This window comes from Acinonyx jubatus, chromosome C2, assembly GCF_027475565.1.
Source record: "Acinonyx jubatus isolate Ajub_Pintada_27869175 chromosome C2, VMU_Ajub_asm_v1.0, whole genome shotgun sequence".
Classification (NCBI taxonomy): Eukaryota; Metazoa; Chordata; class Mammalia; order Carnivora; family Felidae; genus Acinonyx; species Acinonyx jubatus.
Window position 1 is genome coordinate 4526063 of NC_069384.1, and position 27653 is coordinate 4553715.

Sequence of the window (27653 nt, forward strand, 5' to 3'; positions counted from 1 at the left end):
GAGACGGTGTCTGTCTCCTCTCCGCCCTGCTCCCAGCCCCCAGGTGGGATGTGGTAAACGCAGCGGCTCTACTCTTAGTTGACCGACTGAGTGGGCACCTGCACCCCCCAGATGGGGGAGAAATCTCCTGACTTCAGAGACACCGAACTCTGTCCCCACCCCGTGCCCCATGCGAAAGCCGCGAGGGACCGTAAGGCTTTCTGGACACGTGTGGCTGCAGGCCCCGGTCCACCTTCACCAACCTTCCTTCCTATCGAGTCTATCTTTTAACACAAGAAAGGACCATGGGGTTTTTTACCTTTCCTTGTTTAATTTCTGCCGGAGAAAAATAAAGTGAAAGAAAAGGAAAACAGTCCACATGTTTTTACTCTAAACAATCTTGAGACTCTTTTCGGCGTATCTTCCTCCAGACTTTTCTATGCATGCAGAGGGCATCTGCAAAGTTGGTAAACATAGATTGTATATATTCAAGCAGTACGTTACTTCCATAAGTGTTCACATAATGCACTTAATACATTTTTTTCCCCATCTCTAAATTTAAAGCGAGGGGTCCAACCATGAATGTGAAAAAGTGCCAAAAATACAGCATCTTCTCTGTGTCTCTGGATTTGGGGCACTACAGTATTTATTTTAGCTCTTTTTTTTCTTCCAATTTAATAAGAATACCCATTACGTCAAAGTTAGAGGTAATTTCCTTAAAAACGCACCGGGCATAGTATTTGAAAACGTTAACATACTGTTTAAAAGGAGATGTGTCCGGCGGGGGTCTGGGTAGCTCAGTCAGTTAAGCATCTGACTCTTGGTTTTGGCTCAGGTCATGATCTCATGGTTCGTGGGATCGAGCCCCGCGCCAGGCTCTGCACTGATGGTGCAGAGTCTGCTTGGGATTCCTTCTCTCCCTCTCTCTCTGCCCCTCCCATGTGTGCATGCGAGTCCTCGCGCACGCGCTCTCTCTCTCTCTCTCTCTCTCTCTCTCTCTCTCTCTCTCTCTCTCTTGTTCTCAGAATAAATAAACAAACATTTAAAAAATAAAGTAAAAGCAGGTGTGCCCTGTCTCCTGGCGTGCAGACATCCTGTGTATACAGCCCACCCGGAGAGAATATTCTTGAACGGGAATCCACATACATCCTACCGGGTACCTGCCTTGCCTCAATGTTGGTGTCCCTGCCCCCTTAACAAGCACACAGACTCGCTCCCTTGTGCGCGGACCCTGCTGTTCCCCACACAACTGGAATGAGAGTCACCGAAGCAGCCCTCTGCTCTCGGAGAAGGACACTGCTTCCGGGTCTTGCCATTACCCCAGGCTGTAGGAGGGCCCTGGCCATGTGGTCCTCTCAACCTAAAGCTGAGAAGGACCTACGTGTGTCCTGAACGCACTGAGCACACTGACAGGAGTGCTGTGTTGACTGACGGAGGTGGCCAGTGTCCCGTGTGCCCAACGGCCACATTGTGCCCCTGGGAATGTGGAGACAGAACGACAGCAGATTAGTACAGTGATGGCAAGGGTTAGAGGAAAAGGGATTTTGGATTGTTCTAGAGCCAGGAGCCGGACTCCACCTGGGAGAGAGACCTGGTGAAGGTCAGGAGGAAACAAAGGGCTGGGTGGGGCAATGCGGGCTGGGTCCCAACCTGAGCTGTTCCTGTTCTCCTGTTGCTGTCCCCTCTGCCCCGCCTGGCTGGGGCTCGGGGACACAGGGACACGGACAAGGTGACTGGCGCAGCAGGACAAGCACAGTACAGACTTGATCCGCCCATCCCTCCCGCCCTCTCACCCCAGGCCTGACGCTGGAGTTTCCCAGCCGGGCCATCCTTGGGAGATGAGGAGGAGGGCTCCCATAAGGATGTTCTCCCGTGGCCTCCTCCTCCCTTGGGGTCAGCAGCATGACCCAACTTGCTGTCTGCACGGCGGCCAGCTCCCCTGGGGGCCGGGTGGGCTGGGAGCAGGGCCCCACGCTTTGCCGGGAGTGCCACGGGCCGGTCTTCCAAACCTGTGGCCCCGCCACTCACAGGCCCCTGCAATATGCAGGTGCTGCTCGTGTAGATGTGTGTGGGTGCGTTTTCTAGAAGGGAGGCGTTGGTTTTCATCGGATTCTCCAAGGAGAATGTGGTTCTTGTGACCAAAGTGACGTGGAGATGCTGTTTTCTCACAAGGCCTGGAGACGGTTGTGTGGCATTTTAAAAAGATTTTCTGGGGGCTCCTGGGGGGCTCAGTTGGTTGAACGTCCGACTTCGGGTCAGGTCATAATCTCGCGGTTCATGAGTTCAGGCCCTGCATCGGGCTCTGTGCTGATGGTTCAGAGCCTGGAGCCTGCTTCGGATTCTGTGTGTGTGTTTCTCTCTCTGCCCCTCCCTCGCTCTGTCTCTCTCTCTCCCTCAAAAATAAATAAACACTAAGAAAAAATTTTTTAAGGTTTTCTTAACCTTCTACCCATTCCCTAGAAGCACAAAATACCATTACGTGAACAAAGATCAGATTCGTTATTTGGAGTGGGGGTGTGGAAAGACAGATAATCGTCTCAGAAGACAGAGCTCTGTCCAAACCCTGCCTCTTCCCCACCATGCTCCCCAACCAGGTTCACTCCTTGACAAATTCGCAGAGTCTGACCTCACAGATAGGTATTCAAAAAATACCTGTTAAATACCCGACACTGTGTTACATCTAGGTCCTGGGCACTTTTCCTGAGACTCATTCCCCGAAGACTGAACAGGAAAGCCCTCGTGAGCACCCAGAAGCTGACGCCCAGCCAGCACAAACAGCCAGCCTGCTGGTCAGTATCCTGCTTATGGGTCTCCCATAAAACCTGCTTGTTGTTCTAAGTAAGACCCGATGTCCTGATGGGCGGTGTGGTTCCCACACAGCTGGCCTCCTGCTGGGAATTTCAGTCCAGAAATCACTCTCTTGCTGAGGGAAGTCTACCTTAGTTCTTATCCGTACATTAACTAAAGCAAATAAAGGTTCTTAGGCTCCACCCTGAACCCAGATTTTTAATTTCCTGGAGCAGGGTCCAGGAACCTGTCTTCCTGAAGTACTTCCTGATTTGGGAACCATGGCTACATTCACCCCTTTAAATGAGGAAGGTGATTCCAGAAATGCGATCCTGCCGTGTGCTCCAGGCAGAGAGGAAGGGTACTCCCGCGCGTGCGCTGAAGGCATTTCAGCCATGTCAACTCGCCTCATTGTTCTATAGGAGATGAAAGTCCGGTCCACAAAAAGCAAAGCCCAGAAGGCACCCAAAGAGGGCTGGTGTCTCTCATAATCAGTGATAATGATTTCTCAGATGCCCCCAGGGCGGTGACAGGTGCCAGACGCTTGGCACACCCACCGGTTCACCTGGCTCAGTGATGCCAATGCAGAAAGATGCTGAACCCCACGGGGAGACTGTGGGCACACCGCCGTGTCACCTCCACCAGCTTCTGTCCCCATGTCCCCCCAAAGGGAGTGGCATTGCACCTTCACTGAGGGGGCATGGGATTAGAGCGCAGGAAACGCAGCTGATCCCGGAGGACACAGCACCCTGGAAGGCAGGGTTGATTTTGGAACTGGAAAGAGCCTCAGGCGTAGACCGCATTTACAATGTCCCCTCAGCGACAGAGGAGGGATCTCAAAGACACTGACAACTAGTTAAGAGCAGAATCAGAAGTGGCTTTTCGGGGTACCTGGGTGGCTCAGTCAGTTGAGCGTCTGACTTCGGCTCAGGTCACGATCTCTCAGTTTGTGAGTTCGAGCCCTGCATCAGGCTCTCTGCTGCCCGCACAGAGCCTGCTTTGGATCCTCTGTCCCCCTCTCTCTCTCTGTCACCCCCTCTCTTCCCCACCCCCGTTTATGCGCGCTCTCTCTCTCTCTCTCTCAAAAATAAATAAAGGTTAAAAAAAAGTAGCTTTTTCAGGGGCACCTGGGTGGCTCAGTCAGTTGACCGTCTGGCTCTTGATTTCAGCTCGGGTTATGATCTCACAGTTCGTGGGTTCGGGCCCCGCATCGGGCTCTGGGCTGACAGTGTGGAGCCTGCTTGGGATTCTCTCTCTCCCTCTCCCTCTGCCCCTCCTCTGCCCCTTCAAAAAAAAAAAATAAATAAATAAACATTTGTTAAAAAGTACTTTTTCGGGGCACCTGGGTGGCTCAGTCGGTTAAGCATCCGACTTTGGCTCAGGTCATGATCTCATGGTCCATGAGTCAAGCCCCGCGTCAGGCTCTGTGCTCACAGCTCAGAGCCTGGAACCTGCTTCAGATTCTGTGTCTCCCTCTCTCTCTCTGACCCTCCCCTGTTCATGCTCTGTCTCTCTGTCTCAAAAATAAATAAACATTAAAAAAATTTTAAAAAAAAAGTACTTTCTCTGGCTTTTTTGTGCAACGGTAGCCATTTAGCAGTCGTCAGCTCCTCTCACCTCGGCTGAGAATCTAGGAAGGCAGCTCACCACGGCTGATTTGCCTGGCTTGGTCCCCTCTCGCAAGAGTGCCTAAGAAAATGATTCGACGACCTCGTATCTGGAGTATATGAGAGAAAACTCCAACGGGATCCTCCTTCCACTTGCTCTCTCCTGAACCTGACCTTCGCGGCCTGGGGTTGCAAGCTGTGTGTGGGGCACGCGGGGCCTCCCACCAGATGCACCCCTCGAGTGACGTACAAATTCTTCCATGGACACTTACTAAAATACCTGTTAGACATCAGGTACCGGCCCCAACCGGACGGGACCACAGTCGACGCAGGAGCTTTCATACACGCAAACGTGGGAGACGGAAGGTAAGCTAGGACGGGTCATGGTACATTGTGACATGTGCCGTGGGGTGGGGGAAGGGGGTGATCAGGCATCAGTAGCTTCACACGTACCCCAAACTCCCTGCAAATCAACAAGAAGAAAGAGAACCACCGCAGAGAAACGGGCAAGGCACACACGCGCAGTATACGGAGGAGGGGACAGGGCACAGGGACGAAGGCCTGGCGTTCCCAGTCGCCGCCTGCTACGGAACCACAGGCCCCGGGCCAAGGGGTCAGCACCTTCTGATGCCAAGATACACTCATCAGCAGGACAGGACAGTTCTGTCTGCGATTAGGTATCCAAACAGAGAGATGCTGTCACCAAGAGATGCTGGTTGGGAGAATGGACTGGAGCGGAAAATGGGGCAAAGGGGCAGGAAAAGTCAAACCAGGGCCGCCTTTGCCCAGGTAGGTGATAACCCGGCATGTTAACTCCCTCACCCGGGCAGAGGGTCAAAGACGTGGGGAGGAAGGGCGGTGGGGGGAGACTGAGGCCTGAGGGGAGAGAAGGAGCCGGAAGGCGCTCTGTCCTCCGGGGCGAGCACGGCATCCTTCACAAAGGAGCCAGGCCGATGCAGTCAGTCCTCTCACCAAACATGAGGAACAGGGTGGCACAGGGCAGCCGGAGCATGGATTCCCAACGGCCGGGTCGCGGAAACCACCAGATTCAGGGATACTTGGGATGAGCTCAGATTTACCGTCTCGTAAAGACGGCGGGGCGGCAACATCCAACATGGGGACGGTATGAGCCCAGCAGAGCACAGACTCGCGGGTGAGAATTAACTTCAAAAACCCAAAGCCACCCTCCCCGGGCTGGGCGGCTGTGCCGGGAGGTGGGTCATTTTCAGAGAATAGTTTATGAAGTGGAAAAGCAAACCACGGATTAGGGGGAAAGCCCGAGGTGGAGGGGCGTCAGGGCCAAGTGAGCGGGGCTCAGCCTGCATGGCCTCGGGCACGGGGGTGAGTGCTCTGTGGGTGCCTCCGGCTCCTGGGCCCCCGTCCGTCCGTGCCCAGCACCGATCTCACAGGCCAACACGCTCCTTCCTCTGCTTCAGATATGATCAGACATGGGGGGGGGGGGTCACTGAGGACATGAGAACAAACACTCCCAGGAGGGTGTTCCCGTCATTCTGCTGAGCCAAGAGTAACAGAGGTCCCTGTGCTGATGGCAGGAGCTGCGCTCACCTTGAACCCTGTCCAAAGCCAAGGATGACTAGGTCCCTGTGTGCTCAACAGGCACGGAGGAGTGCAGGTGTCCAGAGGGACCCAGGGGTTCGCTGAGGGCTGTACAGGCAGTGCCTGGCCAAAGGGTACCTGTGTTTGCACGGAGGCCACTCCCTGGGGGCTTGACAATGGCACGAAATGAGCCCCACAGCAAAGCCCGCAGAGCCCCAAGGATGACGCGGTCCCTGTTAATGTCTTATCCATGCGAGCCCTGAACCACCAATCGATCACTAGGCTCAACCCCCAAACTCTGAGCCCACCGGACGCCCAGGAAGTCATGTGTCCCTCCAAAGTGGGGCCGACTGCCAGCAGGAGCCAGGACGCAGCCCTCACACCAGCCATGGTCACCCTCTCTCCCGCCACCTCTGGGTTTCCAGGAACCAGAGAGTGCTTCAGTTGCAGGGGAAGGTGACAGGGCCTCCCCCGGCCAGCGTTGGGGGGGGGGGGGGGCTGGGAAACCACACGAAGGAGCCTCACTCAAAAGGCAGGCCTCAGAGGCAGCTCCTAGAGGCAAACCCACGTCCAGGACAGACAGCACATTTTGTATAACAATGGGGACGATGAGAAAGCCCTTTGAGGGTGTCTCCCATGTTCTCTATGTGTGTGGGCCCCACGTGGCACTGAGCCTCATCCACAGTCTGGATGCTGTAAGCGTACCCAATTGCGTGCACATTCACTATGGAAACTTCATTTAAAATAAAAACAGTCAGGGGTGCCTGGGTGGCTCAGTCGGTTAAGCGCCTGACTTTGGCTCAGGTCATGATCTCACAGTCCGTGAGTTCGAGCCCCGTGTCGGGCTCTGTGCTGACAGCTCAGAGCCTGGAGCCTGTTTCAGATTCTGTGTCTCCCTCTCTCTCTCTGCCCCTCCACTGTTCATGCTCTGTCTCTCTCTGTCTCAAAAATAAATAAATGTTAAAAAAAATTTAAAATAAATAAAGTAAAAACAGTCATAATCACTTCCTAGAAAGTTATGGGTTTTTTAAATTTTTTTTTATGGGGGTGGTCATAAAAGGTAATTAATCCAAGGGCGCCTGGGTGGCTCATCGGGTAAGCCTCCGACTCCTGATTTCTGCTCAGGTCCTGATATCGTGGTTTGTGGGATCGAGCCCCACATGGCACTGACATCTAGGAAGCTTCTTGGGATTCTCTCTCCCTCCTTCTATCTCTGCCTCTACTCTGCCCATTCTCCCCCATAAATAAATAAATAAATAAATAAATAAATAAATAAATAAATAGCTTTTCAGAAATGCGAGTAATCTGAAAAGGAAGAGATTTACAAGTTTTTTTTTAAAGATTTTATTTGGGGAGGGGGGCCTCCTGGGTGGTTCAGCCAGTTAAGTGTCCGACTTCGGCTCAGGTTATGATTTCATGGTTCGTGGGTTTGAGCCCTGCATCGGGCTCTGTGCTGACAACTCAGAGCCTGGAGCCTGATTTGGATTCTGTGTCCCCCTCTCTCTGCTCCTTCCCCATTCACTCTCTCTCTCAAAAATAAGAACCATTGGAAAAAAAGATCTCTTTTTAAGTAGGCTCCACACCCAACATGGGGCTCAATCAAACTCATGACCCTGAGATCAAGAGTCACATCCTCTACCGACTGAGCCAGCCAGGCACCCCCCTTGCTTTCGCAACTTCTTAAAAATCATTACCCAGTTTTTTATATTTGCGCAAATTAATTTTGTAGGACCCATTTCTGCATTGAAAACGTGCCAGCTTACCTACTTACAATGAGATTTCGAAAAAGGGTACGAATTACTACCTGAGTGCCCCACGCCTTTTCCTATGGAGACTGTAACGGAGATTTTGTGATTACACTTCATTCCCAGTTTGCGTTGTATTCCAAATGCTTATTTTTATCTGACACCTCCTGGACGTGAAGTTTCTTTGTTTTCCTAACATCATAGTTTGTCGTGGGATCTCATATGGGGATGAGCAGGGGTACCCTACTTTGGAAAGGTGTGGGAGCCCAAGGGGCGAGTATTACCCTCCCCTTCTCCCCCTCCTCCTCCTCCTCCTCATCACCATCACCATCATCATCATGATCAACTTCATCAACATCAAATGGCCACCTTGGGCACAGCTGAGGCCAGACCCCCCCTCACCACCACGGCTGGGTTTCAGAACTGTGAGTCGACACATCTCATGGAACTCACCCTTGAGGACGGGCCTCTCACCAATGTTCCGGATGCTATAAGCAGCACTGGACAGGGATACCTCCGGAATGAGCTCTGCGAGCAGGTACCCAGAATACCAGGCGCATATGGACGCGAAGAGGAAGAACACAGCCTTCAGAGTGCCTGGGGACAGACAAGACACAGTGGTGGATGCCCAGGGAACAGGTGCCATCCTAGCCCCCTTCCTGCACCACGTCTGCAGGGCGCTCTGAGGAGAAATTACTCCTGGCTAAGCGGGAGCCGGGTCAGGCCCATGGCTGCCTCGATGAAACCATGATGGCTTCGCTGGCGCTGCTAAGACTAAGCATTTGTCGCCATAGCAGCGAAAGATGCAAACAAGTTAGGGATGTTTCTACGCCCATTTTTTATATTTGCGGTGGGTCTGGGTCTCAGCTTCCTCAAATGCTAACATCAACGGTTCATTAGTGGCCTGCAGACTGAAAATCCCAGAGGGCGGGGACTTTGTTTGGTTTATGCTGAGAACAGCACCAGGAGCCCTGTGAAGATGCATTGAGAACAGCACCTGGAGTCCCTGTAACACTGGGAACAGCCACCAAGCCTGTCATTATCATCACAGACAAGTTGGCGGTGAAACCTAGGTCTGGCAGAAGCAGAAAGTCCTGGAGGGAGTCTTTCTGGTTGACTGGCTCTGGTACCTTCCTCCCACGTTTTTCTAATGTTTTATTATTTATTCTTGAGAGAGACAGAGTGCGAGCAGGGGCGGGGCAGAGGGAGAGGGAGACACAGGCTCCAGGCTCTGAGCCGTCAGCACAGAGCCTGACGTGGGGCTCAAACCTGCCAACGGTGAGATCGTGACTTGAACCGAAGTCAGCCGCTCAACCAACTGAGCCACCCAGGCACCCCCATTAAAAAAAAAAAAAGGCATCACCCACTCCTAGGTCAGGGGAAGCCTAGGGGGTCAACTCCCCGTCCCTTCACAGACAACCTGCCACTAATCCTTTCTGATTTCAGCCCCCAAATATCTCAAAGATCAGGACTCAGTTCAGGATCACCCACAGTGCCAAGATGCAGGCCCAGCATACAAAGGCAGCATGAATTTCCGATCAGCATTTAACTATGTGTTAATGGGTCCAGTCCTAAGAATTAAGAAAAAGCAGGACAGGGGGGAGGGAGGAGAGGAGAAAGAAAAGAAGGTGGAAAAAGAAAAGGGGAAGGGAAGGGACCCCCCCCCCCCACCATGTTCTGGCTGCCTCACGTCTGCACCCACTCAGGCCAAGCACCTAGAAATAACTGTCCCCTCCCACAGCCTCCAGGCCTCACCTCCCACAGGTGGCTCAGGGTGGCTGTGCTGGTCGAGGCCTCCCAAGTCCTCCACGCTGCCAGCGCCCTGTCCCTGGACGGCAGACTCCCCTGTGCATGGCCTCCCTGGACGACCCTCCCGCTCCTGACAGGGCTCCCACTTTGTGGGCACGGCTGGCCTTCTCTGCCAGCTCTCCCTCCCAGGGCACAGCCCGGGCCTCTCCTCAGGACCCCGGGGCCGGCTCACCCAGACGATCCTCTGAGTTCCTGGCAGGGGCACCCCACCACGGACCTGCGGTCAGCACCCTGGGATGTCTAGGCTGCACATTTGGCACGTTCTAGAAAACCCTTCCTCCTCCCTGCCCCCCAGGTCTGCTCCTGACCCGCGTGCGGCCCATCCCAGTGCATGGACGGGGTCAGGTGCCAGGCAGCTGGGACCCTTCCTTTGTGGCACGCTTCCCCGCCCAGCCCTGATGGAATCCATCGGCCAGTCTCCATGGGTTTACCTCCACCATAAATCTCACCTCCCCGGACTTCTCTGCCTCTCTCTAGCCTCCACCTCCCCAAGCCACGACCATCCTCAATCTTCTCTCCCGCTGACAGGGAGAGAAAAGCCCACACCCGCCTGGGCTCCCAGATGATGTGTCCATTTATCACAGGGGGTACGATAAAGATTTGGTCTTTGTCCCTGTCCCTGGCAAGAGATCCTAAAACCCTTGCTATCTCTTGTCTCTTACGAGTGTCTGCGGTGTTCATAAAGGAGCCCCGTTCAACCACACCTGAGCCCGTGCTAAGGAGGTGACAAGGGGGGAGGGGAGGTCCTTAGGTAGCTTTTAGGGAGGGGCTGGCCCAGCATGTGCCCGGAAGGCTGGCGCTTCCAGCCCTGCCCCCGACCTCCAGGAGAGGAAAGGGAAGGGAGTCCCGCCTGGGTCATGTGGTCATGTAACCGAGGCATAATAAGATCCAAGAACTCTGGACTCCCGAACCTTGAAGGTGGGTCCCTTCCTGTAGCAAACATTCGGGTGTGTGAGGACGGTAATGTGCCATCAGTCCACGGGGCAAAGGCCCAGAACTCCGAGGCCGGGGCCCTCCCAGCCTTCCCCCCAGAAGCCTCCTCGTTCGGTTGGTCCTCCCGATCCACAGGTTGTCCACTGGGGATGTTAACTCGAGCCGGTGTGTGTTTGTGCGTGGGGGCGGCTCCTGAGCACAGGGGGTGGTGCTGATGGGACAGGATGGGAGGCTTCGGTTTGACCGTGATGAGTCGGTCTTTTTCAAGTGTGACCTTCGACATCAACGCCCTCCTTCCATTCTGCAAACCCCGCGGTCCCGAAGGTTGCTAGAAGGTTCTGCAGGGATGGCTTCTGTTGTGAAGCACCTGGGGCAGTTGTGACCACCGCCATTTGCAGGACTGAAGGGACCCCTCAAAGCTGGAAAAACCAGCCACAGGTGTGGCCGACCCTGTTCCTGCAACTCCTGGGTTTGCTCTGTACCGGGTCACGCGATTCACGGGCCCTCTCCTGTCTCACACGTTTATATGAGTTTGTCCCTCCGACTACAGGGTGCTCTCCTCCATGACCCCCAGCCTTCTCTCTCTCTCTCTCTTCAAGGCCCCCCCGACCTCAGTGTGGCCTGCCGCACACCCTCATACCAGCCCTTCACGTGCCCTGCCAGCATTGCACACCAAGGTCCTCCAGGAGAGTGCACGGGCCATGGGCCACGTATGTTCCAGAATATTCCGTTGGATGCACACCGAGTGAACAGTGCAGTAGGACTGCTGGAAATACGGAGTCAGCATTAACGGTGTCGGGTTCAAAGCAACAATAGCCCACTGTGTCCTGTGTGTGTGTGTGTGAGAGAGAGAGAGAGAGATCACGGCCGGGCTATTTTATCCAAGTGTCACATTTAAAGAAGAAAACTGGCAACAAGAGATTCTTCTCAGGATCTTCCAGGCGCCACGTCCCGTGTGAGATCTCGGAGCAGAGGTGCCGTTTAGCGTGGAGAATTCTGGAATGGAACATGATGCTACCTTCCAAATGTGGAAAGGACAGCGACAGGGGAGGGAGACGTGATTTCGTCCCCAGATGAACAAGGACAAATGAATGGAAGTGACGGGGAAGAAAATAAGGAACGAATAAGGAGCCCGTGCATCCGTGTAAGCAAGAGTATAAACCGTGGCCGGCCTGCCTTGCAAGGCAATGAGCTCCCGACCCTGGACATTTTCCAGGGCTCCTCGGAAGGCTATGGAGTGTGTGTGCTTCAGGTGAGGGGCGAGCCAGTGACCTTGCGGCTTTCTGGGGTTGGCTGAGAGAAGCCGAGAGCTGGAGCCAGAACCACCTGACGGCAGGAGGGGAGACCGGGCAGCACAGGCCGGGGCCAGTCCACCGTGAGACCTAGGCGGCAGGTGCCGGGGATGAGCTAGACCATCAGCCAGTGCACAGGCCGGTCACAGTCACAGAAGCATCCCGGCTGGCAGGGGAAAGCAGGCCCGGGAGCCTGGACAATGTCCAGACAAGCTGAGGCACTTGCATCAGGAGCTCCGTCCCTGGGGTGAGTGGAGAGCAGATGGGACACGGGGCAGTTTGTGGCGACAGCCTCAGACCCTGGGCAGCAGAGAAGAATCCAGAGCCCCAGCAGGGCACAGGTGAGGACTCATCTTGGGAAAGGTGGGAGCCAGACCTCAGCTAAGACGGCTCCCTGGACCTGCGTGGGAGAGGATCCAGCAGCTTCCGAGGAGGTGGGGGGGACGGGGAGGAAGTATGCAGAGTTCAGGAACCTTCTGTGACCCTGTAACCAGGATCCGGCCTCTTCTTGTGACGTAATGAAGTCCTCGGTGGCTGACAGATATGTATCCTATGTGCTTCCGTGTGGCAGGCATCACATGTGAGGGCTAGAGCGAAGGTCAGTTCTAAGCACAGATAGGGAGTCAGTGAAACTCCTCTCCAGACACTCTCGATCACTGTGTACTCCTGCCTCTGTGTGTGTGTCCTGCCCTCATCGGCGCCTGCAGATTCTCGGGGTCTCAGGCCGGCCCCGGCCCCTTCACTTACGCTGCAGAAGACGGCAGTCCCAGAGTTCACGCTAAGCCAGGCTGGAGGCAGGTGGCTCTCAGGGCTCCCCTTACCCCTCCAACCCGGGGGGGGCCCTGAAGAAGGCAATTCTGAGCCCGTAAGAACACACCTTCTTTGGTGGGACTTCTTCAACGTGAAGTAGGACGAGGAAGCTGTCTCGCCGACATGAACCCAAACCTCTGTCACCCCGGAGGCGGCCACACCTGCCCCTCTTGTCCCCGGTGGGGGCCGAGCAGGCTGGTGTGGCTGAGCCCTATTCATCCTACTCGGGACTTGGCTTCTGTGTGGCTCCAGGCTCAGCCAGCCTCAGCGTCCACAGTTGTCGCTGTCCTGTTGACTGGGGCTTGGGGGCAGAGAGACTGGCAGGTATGACACCCGAACACCACAGTAGGTTTGGAAGGTAACCTGCCTTGTAAGGTTTGCACACCAACGCCCTACTTCTGCGGAGTTAGGACAACCACCACCCAGCAGCTGCCCCACGGGCGAAGGGAGGTGCTGGCTTAACTCACTTCACCCATTCGATCTGGAAATGTCCTTCCTGTGAACTTTCTGCCTGGGACAGACCCAGGGCTGGACTGAAGTAGCCAGGAAAATGTCGCTTCCAAGAACGTTGCCAAATCCTTAGCTCACAAAGTCCAGAGCAACACGGTTCTGAGTTACCTCAGGTGACCTTCTCTCATAACCACACACATCCATATAAATACAAATCTGGTGCCGTGTCAGAGCCTTGTGTGAAAGGACCACATGATTCGTGCAATGACTCATAGGGCTATGTGTGAAAAAGGTGTAGGGAGGGGAAAGCAATCCGAGAGTATTCAGCATTTTCCATCAAGTAACCGGCAAAATATTGTAAGAATACAATACAGAAATAATGGGGGAAAAAATCTTCCCAAATAGCTCTCGTGAAAGCCAGTGTCCTGGGGGAGATGTTTTCTCCCCCCACAAAAAGAGACATGTATTTCCACCCATGTATCCTACCATCCACACGAGTTACCAAAAGCCATGTTGTTCATAAACAACCAGTTTTGTACAGAACATGACTATTCCACACAATAAAGAAAAATCTTCAAATCTGTCTTTCCAAACGTTGGGTCTGGAGCTGTGAAGGTGGCCTTTAGAACTCTCTGGAGTTGTGACCACACAGCTGGAAAGCTAGCGCCAGAAGGAAAGAGGGTCCTTGACCCCCTCCCGGCAGACAAGCTGTCCCCCAGGGAGGGGAGGGGGCTGCTAAAGAGGCCAAGAGATCTTTCCACTTCTGAACTTCCCCTTTTTGGGCAAGGTCTGCAGACCAGCTCCGGGAGGAATCCGGATCCCTCAGATTATAGGAAGGAAACAGCAAAACCAATCAGAAAGGAGGCAGGTGGGGCAGGTTAACGCAGGAACCCAGGGCGCCCTGTAAAGCCAGGCAGCCAGGCAAGTGACTGTGGACAGAGGCCACGGTCAGGAAGGCCGGCTTTGGGAGACCAGATGACTGGTGGGATGACCGTTTTGTTTTTCTTTCCCTTTTTCCTATTTCTCCCAGGCTTTCTGCGGTCTCAAGTAGTTTGGTATTTGGAGAAAATAACAAGGGCCTTATGGAGAGATGCTACCAGAAGTATTAGAGTCAGTGACGCGGGTCACTCCCTGTTAGTCCCTCCCCATGTCCCGCCCACCCACATCCCCCAGGGACTTAAAAAGGCTGCCTCCCGGTGGCCGCCTAGGTGGCTCAGTCCATTAAGCGTCTGGCTTCAGCTCACGTCATGATCTTGCGGTTTGGGAGTGAGTTCGAGCCCTGCGTCAGGCTCTGTGCTGACAGCCCAGAGCCTTCAGCCTGCTTTGGATTCTAGTCTCTCTCTCTCTCTCTCTCTCTCTCTCTGCCCCTCCCCTGGAACCTGCTTCAGACTCAGTGTCTGCCCCTCCCCTGCTCTCCCTCTGTCTCTGCCTCTCAAAAATAAATATTAAAAAAAATTTTTTTTTTTTTTTACGGCTGCCTCACTGTCCTCTCCACTTTCCATAATTTGCTGGGCTGGTCAGTTTGACCTGTGGCTAATGACCCCTGATTCCAGCCAGAGGACCACCAGGTGGAGCCCACAAGTGCCTCTAGCCGGCAGCTGCCCGCCCGCTGGCGCCTGAGGTCCTGGACATCCCGGCCGGCACACGCCCTTCCCCGGGACCGAGCCCCGTCCTCCTGGAGCTCGTTGGGTCCGGCTGTGCCTGCGCTCACCTGAGACCTACTTTCCAGGCAAAGCGTCAGACTCCCGGAGCCGGGAAACGGTGTAGGTCTTACCTGCGCCGGGAACCCCGGCCAACTGGCCCCTGTTGGATTCGCTTTCCGCATTTCAGATCCCGGGGCTAGAGGAGACCCGGCCCCAGGGCCGGCCCCGCCCTCGGGCTCGGCCGCGGCAGGCACCGGGAGGGGTCCCGGGTAGGCGAGGGGGCGGGTCTCCCGGCCAAGGTCCCCTCTTCCTCCTGCGGTGGACGCAGCACTCACCGGTCGTCCCTGGACGCATCTTCCAGGCGCGGCTCCCTGGGGACCCGAGGGACCTCGCTGGGACCGTGTGGCGAGGAAGGCACCGAGACGAGCCCTCGAAGCGCACAGCGGCGGGGAAGGAGAGCAAAGGGCGGGCGGAGGGGCCGAGACGGAAGTGCGGGCCGGGTGCGGGCCGGGCGGGTGCTGGCCCGGCAGGTGCCTGCAGATCCGGCAGGTGCGGGCCGGCAGGTGCGCGGGGCGGCGCCCGCGAGCTCCGGGCCGGCAGCCCAGGCGGGATGCTCCCTCCGCCCCGCCGACAGGGGGCCAGGAGTAACGAGCAGGGTTTGTTCCTGAGGCAGGACACTGGGTCCCGGAATGGTTCGCGGCCTCAGCCCCCAGTATAATGTCTCACAAGAGGAAACAGCTACAAAGACAAGCATGTCCTGAGCCTTTGAATCGTCAAAGCCGAGTGCTAGCAGGGTCCAGGCTAGTGGTCAACAGCCCCTGGGCCAAAGTCATGAGGCTCCTTGCTTCATCCAGAACGTTCCCGCCGCCCACCACAGTCCTCCACCTCGTGTCCTTTTTTAACCTCAGGGCCTGATTTGGGGAAATGTGGCAGGGACAGTGCCCCAGGGCGCCATCGGTCAGGGTCACGGGTTTGCAAGCCCTTTTGTTCACACGGAGGCCTGGGGCTGCCAGGGCCGCAGTCCGGCAGGTGTTCGAAGAAAGCTTCCCAGAAGACGCCCAGCTCCTAATAGGAAGAGTCTCTCTCTGTGTAGACTCACATTCCAGACACCCATCAGGTTTTTACAGCTCTTTGGAACACACCGTAGTCATCGTGGCCTCAGACTGCCAAGGGCAAGTTAAGGCTCCGAGGGCAGTTGGTCACCTTCGCAGAGCAAGAGTGTTCCAGGTGGACAGGTCTTTGCAAAAAACCCACGCCCACCCCCATGGGCCCCACAGTTCTGCTCGTCCCTGTTTCTCTTCTCCGGAAAAGCCCAGAGGCCTCAACGGTGCAACACAAAGTCCCCTCACCTAGTCCCAGGATACGCATTAACCTGTGGGCTGTCAAAAGGGACTTGACCGTGACCCTTCCCCATCGTGGTCTTTGCCTCCTGAGGAGCTGCTGCGTGGCCCCATCCAGGGAGCCTGGGGACACATGTCCTGTGGACAGTTTGGCTTGAGTCCTCCAGGTCACCCCCTCCCCCAATGGTTCCCCACATCAGGGCGATCAGAAGACGGGGTCTCCCAGCTCCAGGGCTTGAGCACTGTACCATAGCTTCAGCATGGCACATTTCCCTTGGGATGCCGCTTCGGGGCTGCTCTCCAGCTGCTCCTAAGTTACATTGAGCAAGAGCATCGATTCATTAAAGTGGATGTTGGGGGGCGCCGGGACGGCTCAGCCAGTTGAGCATCTGACTCCTGATATCGGCTCAGGTCGTGATCTCACGGTCGTGCTGCCAAGCCCCCCGTCCGGCTCCACGCTGAGCATGGAGACTGCTCGAGATTCTCTCTCTCTGCTCCTCCTGCCCTGTTCATGCGTGCACACACACATGCTCTCTCTCTCTCTAAATAAAAAAATTTTTAAAATAAAAATAAAAATAAAATATAAAAATAAAAGTAAATAAAAATAAAAATAAAATAAAATAATTAAAAAAATTTTTTTAATAAAGTGGATATTGGTTTCATTGACCAAGAGTCTCAACTTTTTGTCTTTGGCTCACCTGATTTCGGAGATTGAGCGTTTATGTCCCGTTGTTTTCTTTCTTTTTTTTTTTTAATGTGGTAAAAAAATACATAATATAAAACCTACTATCTTTTACCACATTTAAAATTTTACATTTTAAGCGTACAGCTCAGTACTGTTCAGTATATTCACATTGTCGTGCAACAGATCTCAGGACATTTTTGTCTTGCAAAACTGAGACTCTGTCTCCGTTAATATCAGCTCCCCTTCCCCCACCCCCTGGCTCTTGGCAACCGCCATTCTACTCTTTTTCTATGAAGTCATCTCCTTTAGATACTTCACAGAAGTGGAGCCTCCACCATTTGTCTTTTTATGACTAGCTTATTTCACTTAGTATGACGTCCTCAAGGGGCATCCGTGTTGTGGCACGTGACAGGATTTCATGCTTTCTTAAGGCTGAATAATACTCCGTCGTGCATACGTTCCACATTTTGTTCATCCATTTATTTGTTGATGAACACTTGGGTTATGTCCGCCTCGTGACTACTGTGAGTAATGCTGCTATGAACATAGCAGATGGATGCACATCTCTTCGAGACCCTGCTTTCAATTATTTTTGGGTACACACCCTGAAATGAGATTGCTGGATCATATGGCAATTGTATTTATAAGTTTTTAAGGAACCACCGTGCAGTTCCCCTCAGTGGCTGCACCATTTTATATTCCTAATATAAAGTATTGGTGTGCACGTATTCCAATTTGTCCACATCCTCACCAACACATGCTTTGTTTTGCTTTTAAATTTTTTAAATAGTAGCCATCCTAAGGGCTATGGGCTGGTATCTCACTGTGGTTTGATTTGCATGAGTCTCTAATGATGAGTGATACGGAGCATCTTTTCGTATGCTTTTTGGCCATCTGCATATCATCCTTGGAGAAATGTCTGCTCAAGTTCTTCGCACATTTTGTAGTCTGATTTTGTTGTTGCTGCTGCTGACCTGTAGGGGTTCTTGAAATATCCTGGATATTAATTCCTTATCCGATGTATTGTTTGCAAATATATTCCCTGATTCGGCAGGTTGCTTTTCCACTGTGTTGATTGTGTCCTACGATGCACAGTCGATAAGTTTGATACAGTCTCCTCTATTTTTGTTGTTCTTGCCTGTGCTTTCGGTGTCACGTCCGAGAAATCATTACCAAAGCCAGTGTTGGGAAGTTTTTCTCCTGTGTTTCCTTCTAGGGGTTTTACAGTTTTAGGACCTACATTAAGGTCCTTGATCCATTTTGAGTTAGTTTTCATATGTGGTGTTAGGGAAGGGCCTCACGACATTCTTTTCATGTGGATGTCCACTTTTCCCAATACCATTTGTTGAAGAGACTGTCCTTTCCCTGTTGAATGGTCTTGGCATCCTTGTCCAAGATCATTTGACCATATATGCAAGGGTCTCTTTTTGGGCTCTCTGGTACATTCCATTGATATATACAGAATCTTTCTTTATGCCAGTACCACGTTTTTGATTACTGTAGCTTTATAATAAGTTTTGAAATCAGGAAGTGTGAGCCTTCCAACTTTTTCTTTTTCAAGATTGTTTTGGATATTCAGAGCCCCCTCGGATTCCACTGGAATTTTTGGTTGGATTTTTCTATTTCTGTAAAAAAAAAAAAAACAAAACATCATTGCGATTTTGATAGGGCTTTCATTGAATCTGTAGACTGTTTTGGGTGGTAATGATAGCTTAATGATAATAAACCTTCCAATCTGTGGACACCAGGTGTCTTTTCATTTATTGGTGACTTCCTTCCTTTCTTTCAGCTACGTTTTCTAGTTTTCAGTGCATAAGTTTTCCTGCTTCCTTGGTTAAGTTAGGGTGTGTTTTCATTTTGCTCTAATCACCTGCATTAGACCCTGTTCCCCATTCTCAGCCGGTCTGTAACAAACATGTCTAATCAATTCTCCCTAGCAGCTCCCATTATTTGAGAAAAAAAAATGATATAATTTCCATTTCTGCTGATCTATACTAAGGAATTTTTTTTTCTTTTATAAAAAGTAAACACTATGTATACGAACAGTGAAAAATGTAAAAAAAAATTCTATGAGGCTAATAAAAGGCGGGATGACTATTTAAATAAATTACTATTACCCACTTGGAACTCAACTCAGGAACTCAAAATGATTGGTATCAAGATTATATATTACTTGTAATATACATGGAAAATATACATGAAATTTACTTGAAGTGAAAAAGCAGGAACAAAAGCAGACATTTATGCCTATAAGAAGACTAGACGGAAACACATAAAAGCAAAAAACCTGTGGGATTTGCCTGTGCGTACTATAAAGCCACATTACCTAAAAAAAAATTAAATAAATAAGCACTACAAGATATGGAAGCAACCTAAGCGTCCATCGATAGAGAGATGGGTAAAGAAGATTTGCTGTAGATATATAATGGGATATTACTCAGCTATAAAAAAGAATGAAACCTTGCCATTTGTGACAACATGGATAGACTTGGAGAGTATAACGCTAAGTGAAGCAAGTCAGACAGAGAAAGACAAATATGACATAATCTCACTTCTATGTGGAATCGAAAAAACCTACCAACCAACCAACCAACCAACCAACAAAAACCAGAAACAGACTCATGAATACAGAGAACTGGTGGGTGCCAGAGGAGAGGGGGCTGGGGGGATGGGTGAAACAGGTGACAGGGACGAAGAGGCACAAACTTCTGCTTGTAAAATAAATAAGTCCCAGGGCTGAAAGGTACAGTATAATATTGGAATGCCTTTGTATGGGGACAGACGATAACTAGCTGGCAGTGAGCGCTGTGTAGCAGTAAGGCATAGAATGCTGACTCATTGTGTTTTACACCTGAAATGAACACAGCACACAGTTCCCCCTCAATTCCTCATGCGTCTGTGGGCCACCTGGGCCACAGGCTCATCTGCACAGCCCTTCCCCCTGAACAGGCCCCTTCCCTCCCCTAGGTCCAGGGTTCCCTCCCCAGAGTCCCCAGAGACAGCTACTGTCCTTAGCATTCCCCGTGGTCCTCAGAGCCTGTCTCCGCACATGCAAGCCTGCGTATATCTCCCTCAGCCTTTTTACACAAAAGATATATTGTACGTGGTGTTTCACAACTTACCTTTTTATGTTAGAATATCTTAGAAAGCTTTGTACATAAACACACCCGGGCTTTGCTTATTCTTCCTGAGTGCTGTGTTCGATTCCATGGTTGGGTGAAGCACGTCTCTGTCACTTTTTTTTTTTCAAAACTTTATTTAAATTCTAGTTAGTTAACATGTAGTGTATTTTGGTTCCAGGAGTACAATTCAGTGATTCATCACTTACACACAACACCCAGGGCGCATCACAACCAGTACGCCCATCACCCATTTAGCCTATTCCCCCCCCACCACCACCTCCCCTCCATCAACACTCAGTTTGTTAAGAGTCTCTTGTGGTTTGTTTATCTCTCTCTTCTTCCCCCCACGCTCCCCACCATGGTAAATCATATCTTTAAGCCACACCCTTTATTTTGGGATGAACATATTCTTTAAATAGGTGTAGAAGGGCAGTTTTGGTTATTTTTAGTCTTTTGCACTGTTAACAATGCTGCAATGAATAACCTTCATGTATCCACATTGGCATAAATATTGAGAAACGTTAAAAACGGATTTTCTAAAAAGTGACTGCTCGGACTTCAAGCTATACTACAAAGCTGTAACCATCAAGACAGTGTGGTAGTGGCACAAAAAAAAGACACTCAGATCAATGGAAGAGAATAGGGAACCCAGAAATGGACCCACGGACGTGTGGCCAACTCATCTTTGACAAAACGGGAAAGAATATCCAATGGAATAAAGACAGTCTCTTCAGCAAGTGGTGCTGGGAAAACTGGACAGCGACATGCAGAACAATGAACCTGGACCACTTTCTTACACCAGACACAAAAATTAACTCAAAATGGATATAAGACCTAAACGTAAGACAGGAAGCCATCAAAATCCTCGAGGAGAAAGCAGGCAAAACCTTTTTGATCTTGGCCACAGCAACTTCTTACTTGACATGTTGCTGGAGGCAAGGGAAGCAAAAGCAAAAATGAACTATTGGGACCTCAACAAAATAAAAAGCTTCTGCACAGCAAAGGAAACAATCAGCAAAACTAAAAGGCAACCACCAGAATGGGAGAAGATATGTGCAAATGACATATCAGATAAAGGGTTAGTATCCAAAATCTACAAAGAACTTATCAAACTCAACACCCAAAAACCAAATAATCCAGTGAAGCAATCGAGAAAAGACATGAATAGACATGAATATACGCTTCTCCAAAGAAGACATCCAGATGGCCAACCGACACATGAATAAGTGCTCAATATCACTCATCATCAGGGAAATAGAAATCAAAACCACACTGAGATACCACCTCACAACTGTCAGAATAGCTAACATGAACAACTCGGGCAACAACAGATGTTGGTGAGGATGCGGAGAAAGAGGATCTCTTTTGCACTGCTGGTGGGAATGCAAGCTGGTGCAGCCACTCTGGAAAACAGTATGGAGATTTCTCAAAAAACTAAAAACAGAACTACCCTATGACCCAGCAATTGCACTACTAGGTATTTATCCAAGGGATACAGGTGTGCTGTTTCAAAGGGATACGTGCACCCCAATGTTTATAGTAGCGCTATCGACAATAGCCAAAGTATGGAGAGAGCCCAAATGTCCATTGATGGATGAATGGATAAAGAAGATGTGGTGTTTCTATCTATCTATCTTTCTATCTATAGATAGATATATGTATCTATATACGTATCTATATATATATATCTATAGATGTATCTATAGATATACACACACGCACACACAATGGAGTATCACTCGGCAATCAAAAAGAATGAAATCTTGCCATTTGCAACTACGTGGATGGAACTGGAGGGTATTAGGCTAAGTGAAATTAGTCAGGGAAAGACAAATGTCATATGACTTCACTCATATGAGGACTTTAAGACACAGAACAGATGAACACAAGGGAGGGGAAGCAAAAATAATATAAAAACAGGGAGGGGGACCAAACAGAAGAGACTCTTATTAAATATGGAGAAAAAACAAGAGTGTTGCTAGAGGGGTTGTGGGAGGGGGGATGGGCTAAATGGTAAGGGGCACTAAGGAATCTACTGAAATCATTGATGCACTATATGCTAACTAACTTGGATGTAAATTTAAAAAAAAAAGTGATTGCTCTGATATACTTTCGTAGGTTTAAAAGCCATTTGTGATTTGTATTTCTTTTTCAGGAACCATCTAGTCATATCAATTGCCCAGTCTTCTATGAAGCTGTTAGCCTTCTTCTTTTTGAGTTGTGGTAGCTGTGAGAAATACTTTGTTGACTAGATAATACATTTATATAGTCCAATTTTTTTAAGTGTCTTAAAAGATATATGGTGATAAATCACCTCCCTACTCACGTGTCCTCTTTACCTAGTAGAAACCTGGACTTATTAATTTCTTGGGTGTCCTTCCAGAATTTCTTCCGACATACCCAACCAAACCCCACCGCGCGCGCGCGCGCACACACACACACACACACACACACACACACACACACATGAACAAACTGTCACATACTCTGCCCCTGCCCCCACCTCTTGCTTGTCAAGATATCTTGGAGAGTTTTCACTTGTGTCTACAGAACTCTCCCTCGTTCTTTCAACAGCTACAAAGCATCTGACAGCGGGGCTGGACCATAATTTATCTAGCAAGCTCCTCACTAGAGACATTCTTTTCCACTTCTCATTAGGACTAACACTGTAACAAGAATCTTGCACGTAGAACGTTTCACTTACGTGAAATGAATAAAACAACAATAACAAAACTATCTTTGATGTTGGGGCACCCAGCTGGCTCAGTTGGTAGAGCAGGGCAGTCTTGGTCTGGGGGTCACGAGTTGGAGCCCCATGCTGGGCATAGAACCTACTTTAAAAAAAAAATCCTAGAAGCGGAACTGCCGAGCTTCTGCTATTTGTAATTTTGATAAAAGTTTGCCAAAACGGACCTGGATGGCTGTTGCACTCATTGACAACCATGCTGATGCACGTTTGTTTCGTTATAAAGTCTTCTCCAGGATAATTTTCCCTACTCTTGATTTTCACTTTACTTGCTTACTTGGGAAAGCACTGCCATTTAAAATGGGTCTCCCCTTATTAAAAATTAAAAAAAAGGGGGGGGCGGGTGCCTGGGTGGCTCAGTTGGTTGAGCGTCTGACTCTTGGTTTCGGCTCAGGTCATGATCTCATGGTTCCGTGGGTTCAAGCCCCGCGTCGGGCTCCGTGCTGGCATCACGGAGCCTGCTTAAGTTTCTCTCCCTCTTCCTCTCTCTTCCCTTCCACTACTCATGCTGTCTCTGTCTCTCTCAAAATAAATAAGTAAACATTTTAAAAAATTAAAAAAATAAAACAATTATCTGATTTTTTGTTTTTACAGCTTTGGAGTTTTGCCTTACTTAGAAAGGCCTTTCTCCCCTTCCCCACAGTTTCTTATTTTTTGATTAAAATATTTGATCCCTCCATATTAACTCTGATGCAGATTTTATTTTCTTCCCCTCTGGCTAGCCGGTTGCTTGCTATTTGTTGAATGATCATTTCCTAACATTGACTGAATTGCCCCGTCACCATATTAAGGCTCAAGTGTACTTGTTTTGATGTCTGGACTTTATATTCTGTTTTCTCCGCCTCGTCTCCCTCTGCTCAGGTATTAGTGATCCTTGCGTGTTCACTTTACCCATGAATTTTGGATTCAGCTGTCACTGCTCATGTTGGCCGTCCCACTCTAGCCACAGAGCCCCCAGCATGGGCCACACTCTGATCTGGAGGCTGGACCGAGAGATCTTTTTCAGCCCTCACAACAGCCTAAAGGGAAGTTACCTTAACCCCTTTACAAGTGGTAAAGTGAGAGGCGCCTGGGTGGCTCAGTCAGTGAAGGGTCCGATTTCGGCTCAGGTCATGATCTCGTGGTTTGTGAGTTCGAGCCCCACATCAGACTCTGTGCTGATGGCTTGGAGCCTGGAGCCTGCTTCGGATTCTGTGTCTCCCTCTCTCTCTACCCCTCCCCTACTCGCACTCTGTGTGTGTCTCTTTCAAAAATAAGGATTTGAAAAAAAATTTTTTAATGGTAAAATGAAGTATCAATTGTCACAAAAGCCATCAGTTAGGGAGTGAGGATTCCAAAGGATTCTAAGTGAGTCCGAATGTACTAAGTTCTCCTTGAGTGTATTTGCTTGCTGAAGTCACAGCATAGGACAGGCCAGGGCCTCCTAATCGCAGTACTCTATAGTCATGGCCCCTAAGTTCTGTCTCCTTGGATCCTCAGAATGACCTGGCTTCCAAATTCTCCATCTCAAAAATCCATAGCACATAAAATGCTAAGGCCTTTTAACTTTTCTTTCAAAGAATTAGATTTAGCCTCTTAACAACTAAGCCAGTTGTTTTTCTTACTGATCCCATAGCTGGAGACTCCACATGTTGAAATGCCTGGAAATTTCTGGAAACGAACTTCCCTTCTTCTCCTGGGGCAGGTGTCAGACGTCATCACTGTGTCTCCACATCACTCACCCTTTATTCTACACCCTTTTGTTTCTCTACGCTGCACTATGTTTATTTAGCTTTTTGTGACTTTCCGGTCACTAATTACATAGCTCTATCTAATCTGCTGTTAAACGTGGTCATTTGAGTTTGTTGTTATTGTACAGACTTTTATTTCTAGGAATTCGATTTGGTTCTTTTTCAAAGCTACTTATAATAGAACTTTATATTATATAATTTTCTGTTTCCTGAAGGTATCTTAAAGCCTGATTTGACTTTAATCATAATTAGTGTAGCCAGTTAACAGTCTAGAGCTATAACCTAGAGATTATTACAGTCTATAATCTGATTATAATTGGTTTGAAATCTTTGCAAGCTGTTTTCCTGGTTTGTAGCTCATGGAGATTTTTGCCTGACTGGCTGTGCACTGGGCATTGTATTTGAAAAAAAAAATGTGTGTGAAAAAACGTCTTCCGGCCAGTGAAAGTAATTTGCTCCTGAAAATATTTGTGTTTGTTTTTGCTGGGATCTGAGTCATGACCACTCTGGGACCATCTATAAAAATATACATATAGGGGTACCTGCATGTCTCAGTTGGTTAAGCATCCGACTTTGGCTCAGGTCATGATCTCAAGGTTCACGAGTCTGAGCCCTGCCTTGGGCTCTCTGCTGTTAACACAGAATCTGCTTCAGATCTTCTGTCCCCCCTCTCTCTGCCCCTCTCCTGCTGGCCCATGCGCTCTCTCACTCAAAAATGAATAAACATTTATATATATATAAAAACATTAATATATATATATGCATATATATATATATACATATATATATATATAGTCAAGGCTTGAAAACTCATGAATGACCTAGTTGATTCAAAACTGGCTATAATTCAACATAAGCTGTTCATCTGAGGTTAGTGTCTACCCTGACAGAGCTGGACTCCAAGCCCCCCCCCCCAGGTTTTTTTTTTTACATGGAAGGTCTGCTGTCATACTCCTTCGTGCTAATTTAGGGGATTAACAGTGCCCTTGGATAGAATGAGGCTTCCTGGCATGCTGCCCCCAGAGGTGGGGGTGCATCTTTGGGGAGCATAGGGAGGTGGTGAGCTGAGTCTGGAGTAGGGGGCACAAGGTGACTGGGATGCTAGAGAAACATCACGGTAAACAAGGAGGAACGCATTGTCAACAGGGATGCCGTCAACTGTAAGGGACAACGAGCAGGAGACAGAAGAGATAAGGGCAAGATCAGTCTACCCCCCGTGACTGGTGGCTGAGGATAATGAGGACTCCTACATGACATTGACACATGCCCACAAAGGGGTCTCTGTAGAGAAGCCTTCCCTGGGCACCCCAAAGCATAAGCCCAGAGCCCCACTCCTCTTGCCCTATCACTCTTCTTCAGCGCACTTAGCACCAGCCAAGTTCTTTGCCTTGTTTGGGGAGCTGCTCAATGTCTGCCTCCTTCATCAGCACATAGGCTCCACCAAGGCGGGGCCACATCCCACACACTGCCGGCCCCCGGGTGCCCAGCACAGAGCCTGGCACAGAAGCGTTTCTCAACAGATCTCTGGTGAACACGCGAGTACGTGAACTATCGAGTGAACCAAGGATTCCACTGAATGAGACACAGGTCAGGAGGGCGGCAGACCGAAAGGGGAAAGGAGTTAGGACTCTGATTTAGGTACTGAGCGAGCAGGTCAAAGGCTCCCCAAAGGCAGTGTCCATAAACAGGAGGATTTACAGGAATCTGCAAAGAAGGAAGGTCACAAACAGGAAAGGAGTCATCCAACTAAAGGTAATAAAGACCCACCTGAGTTTTCTTCTGACCACGCGAGGGGCCACAAATGGAGGACACGGACAGCAGACCATGACTGTGGCCACACCGCACTGTCTTAGAGGCAAAATATATACCAGGTGTCTTTTTTTTTTTAACAAATTTTTTTAGAGCAGTTTTAGGTTCATAGCAAAATTGAACGGAAAATAGAGGTTTCCCATAGTCCCCCTTCCCCCACCCCGTCAACATTCCCCACGGGAGGGTACGTTTGTTACAAACTGATCAATCTACACAGACATGTCATAATCACTCAGAGTCCACCGTCTACACTAGGATTTGCTCATGGTGTTGTAAATTCTGTAGGTGTGGACAAATGTATAGCGACAGGTTTCCAGCGTCATAGTATCACGCGGAGTAGCTTCATTGCCCTAAAGATCCTCTGTGCTCTGCCTGTCATCTCTCCCTGCCCCCCAGCCCCTGGCAACCACTGATCGTTTTACTGTCTCCACAGTTGTAGCGAGAATGGCCTACAGTTGTAATCATACAGTACGTAGCCTCTTCCACCTCTTCCGACGGGCTCCTCTCACTTAGCGATCTGTGTTTAACTTTCCTCCCCATGTCTTTTTACGACCTGACAGATCATTTCTTTTAGCACTGATTAACCCATGGTTGTTTTGGATGCACCCGCTGATCTCTTCACCGACTGAAGGACATCCTGGTTCCTTCCAAGCTTTGGCAATTATCAGTAAAGTCCCGAAAAACAATGGTGTGTGGGTTTTGGCGTGCACGTAAGCTTTCAAGTCCTTGGGGTAAAGATCAAGGAGCGTGACTGCTGGGTCATTCGGGAAGAATACGTTTAGTTTTGTAAGAAACCCCCCAAATCGTCCAAAGTGGCTCTACTGTTTTGCATTCCTGATCCATATCCTCACTAGCATTTGGGGTTGTCAGTGCTCTGGGTTTTGCGTATTTTAAACAGGTGCTTAGCAGTGTCTGTGTCTTAATTTGGACATATGATGTGGATTATCTTTCCATTCACTTATCTGACATTTGTATATCTTTGGTGAGGTGTCTGTTAAATCCTTTGGTCCATTTTAAATTTAGTTGTCGGTTTTCTTATGGTTGAGTTTTTAGAGCTCTTTGTATATTTTGGGTGACAGTTCCTTGTCAGATGTGTCCTTTGCAAATATTTTCTCCTGGACTGTGGCTTGTCTTTTCATTCTCTTGACACTATCTTTTGGAGAGCTCATGCTGAACTTCAATGAAGTCCAGCTTATCAATGATTTCTTTCAGGATCGCGCCTTTTGTGTTGTATCTAAAAGGTCATCACCATACCCAAGGTCATGTAGGTGTTCTCCTAGTTTATCTTCTGGGAGTTTTATAGTTTTGCATTTCACAGTTGTGTCTGGGATCAGTTTTTCTTTTTTCAATGTTTATTTATTATTTATTTTGAGAGGGAATGAGATTGCATGAGTGGGGGAGGGGCAGAGAGAGAGGGAGAGAGAGAGAATCCCAGTCAGGCTCTGAGCTGTCAGTGCAGAGCCCGATGCAGTGCTCAATCCCACAAACTGTGAGATCATGACCTGAGCCAAAATCAAGAGTTGCAATCTTGACTGAGCCACCCAGGAGCCCCTGGGATCAATTTTGAGTTAATTTTTGTAAAAGGTGTAAGGTCTGTTTCTAGATTCGG

At 49.8% G+C, this 27653-nt stretch overlaps 1 protein-coding gene across 2 annotated transcripts in view; it reads right to left on the reverse strand.

The window, feature by feature from the left end:
• The window catches only part of FAM3B (FAM3 metabolism regulating signaling molecule B), a 42159-nt gene extending 26886 nt beyond the window's left edge, over positions 1-15273 (reverse strand). Inside the window, exons 1-2 of one of the 2 annotated variants that reach the window (XM_027041579.2) lie at positions 14948-15273; positions 8129-8272 (exon numbers count right to left, since the gene is read on the reverse strand). In XM_027041579.2, the coding sequence (XP_026897380.1) occupies positions 8129-8272; positions 14948-14966 (163 nt within the window). In that variant the 5' untranslated portion in view covers positions 14967-15273. The remainder of the gene's footprint in view (positions 1-8128; positions 8273-14947) is intronic. The other variant, XM_053220537.1, reaches the window with a different exon arrangement.
• Between the last annotated feature and the right edge of the window lie 12380 nt (positions 15274-27653).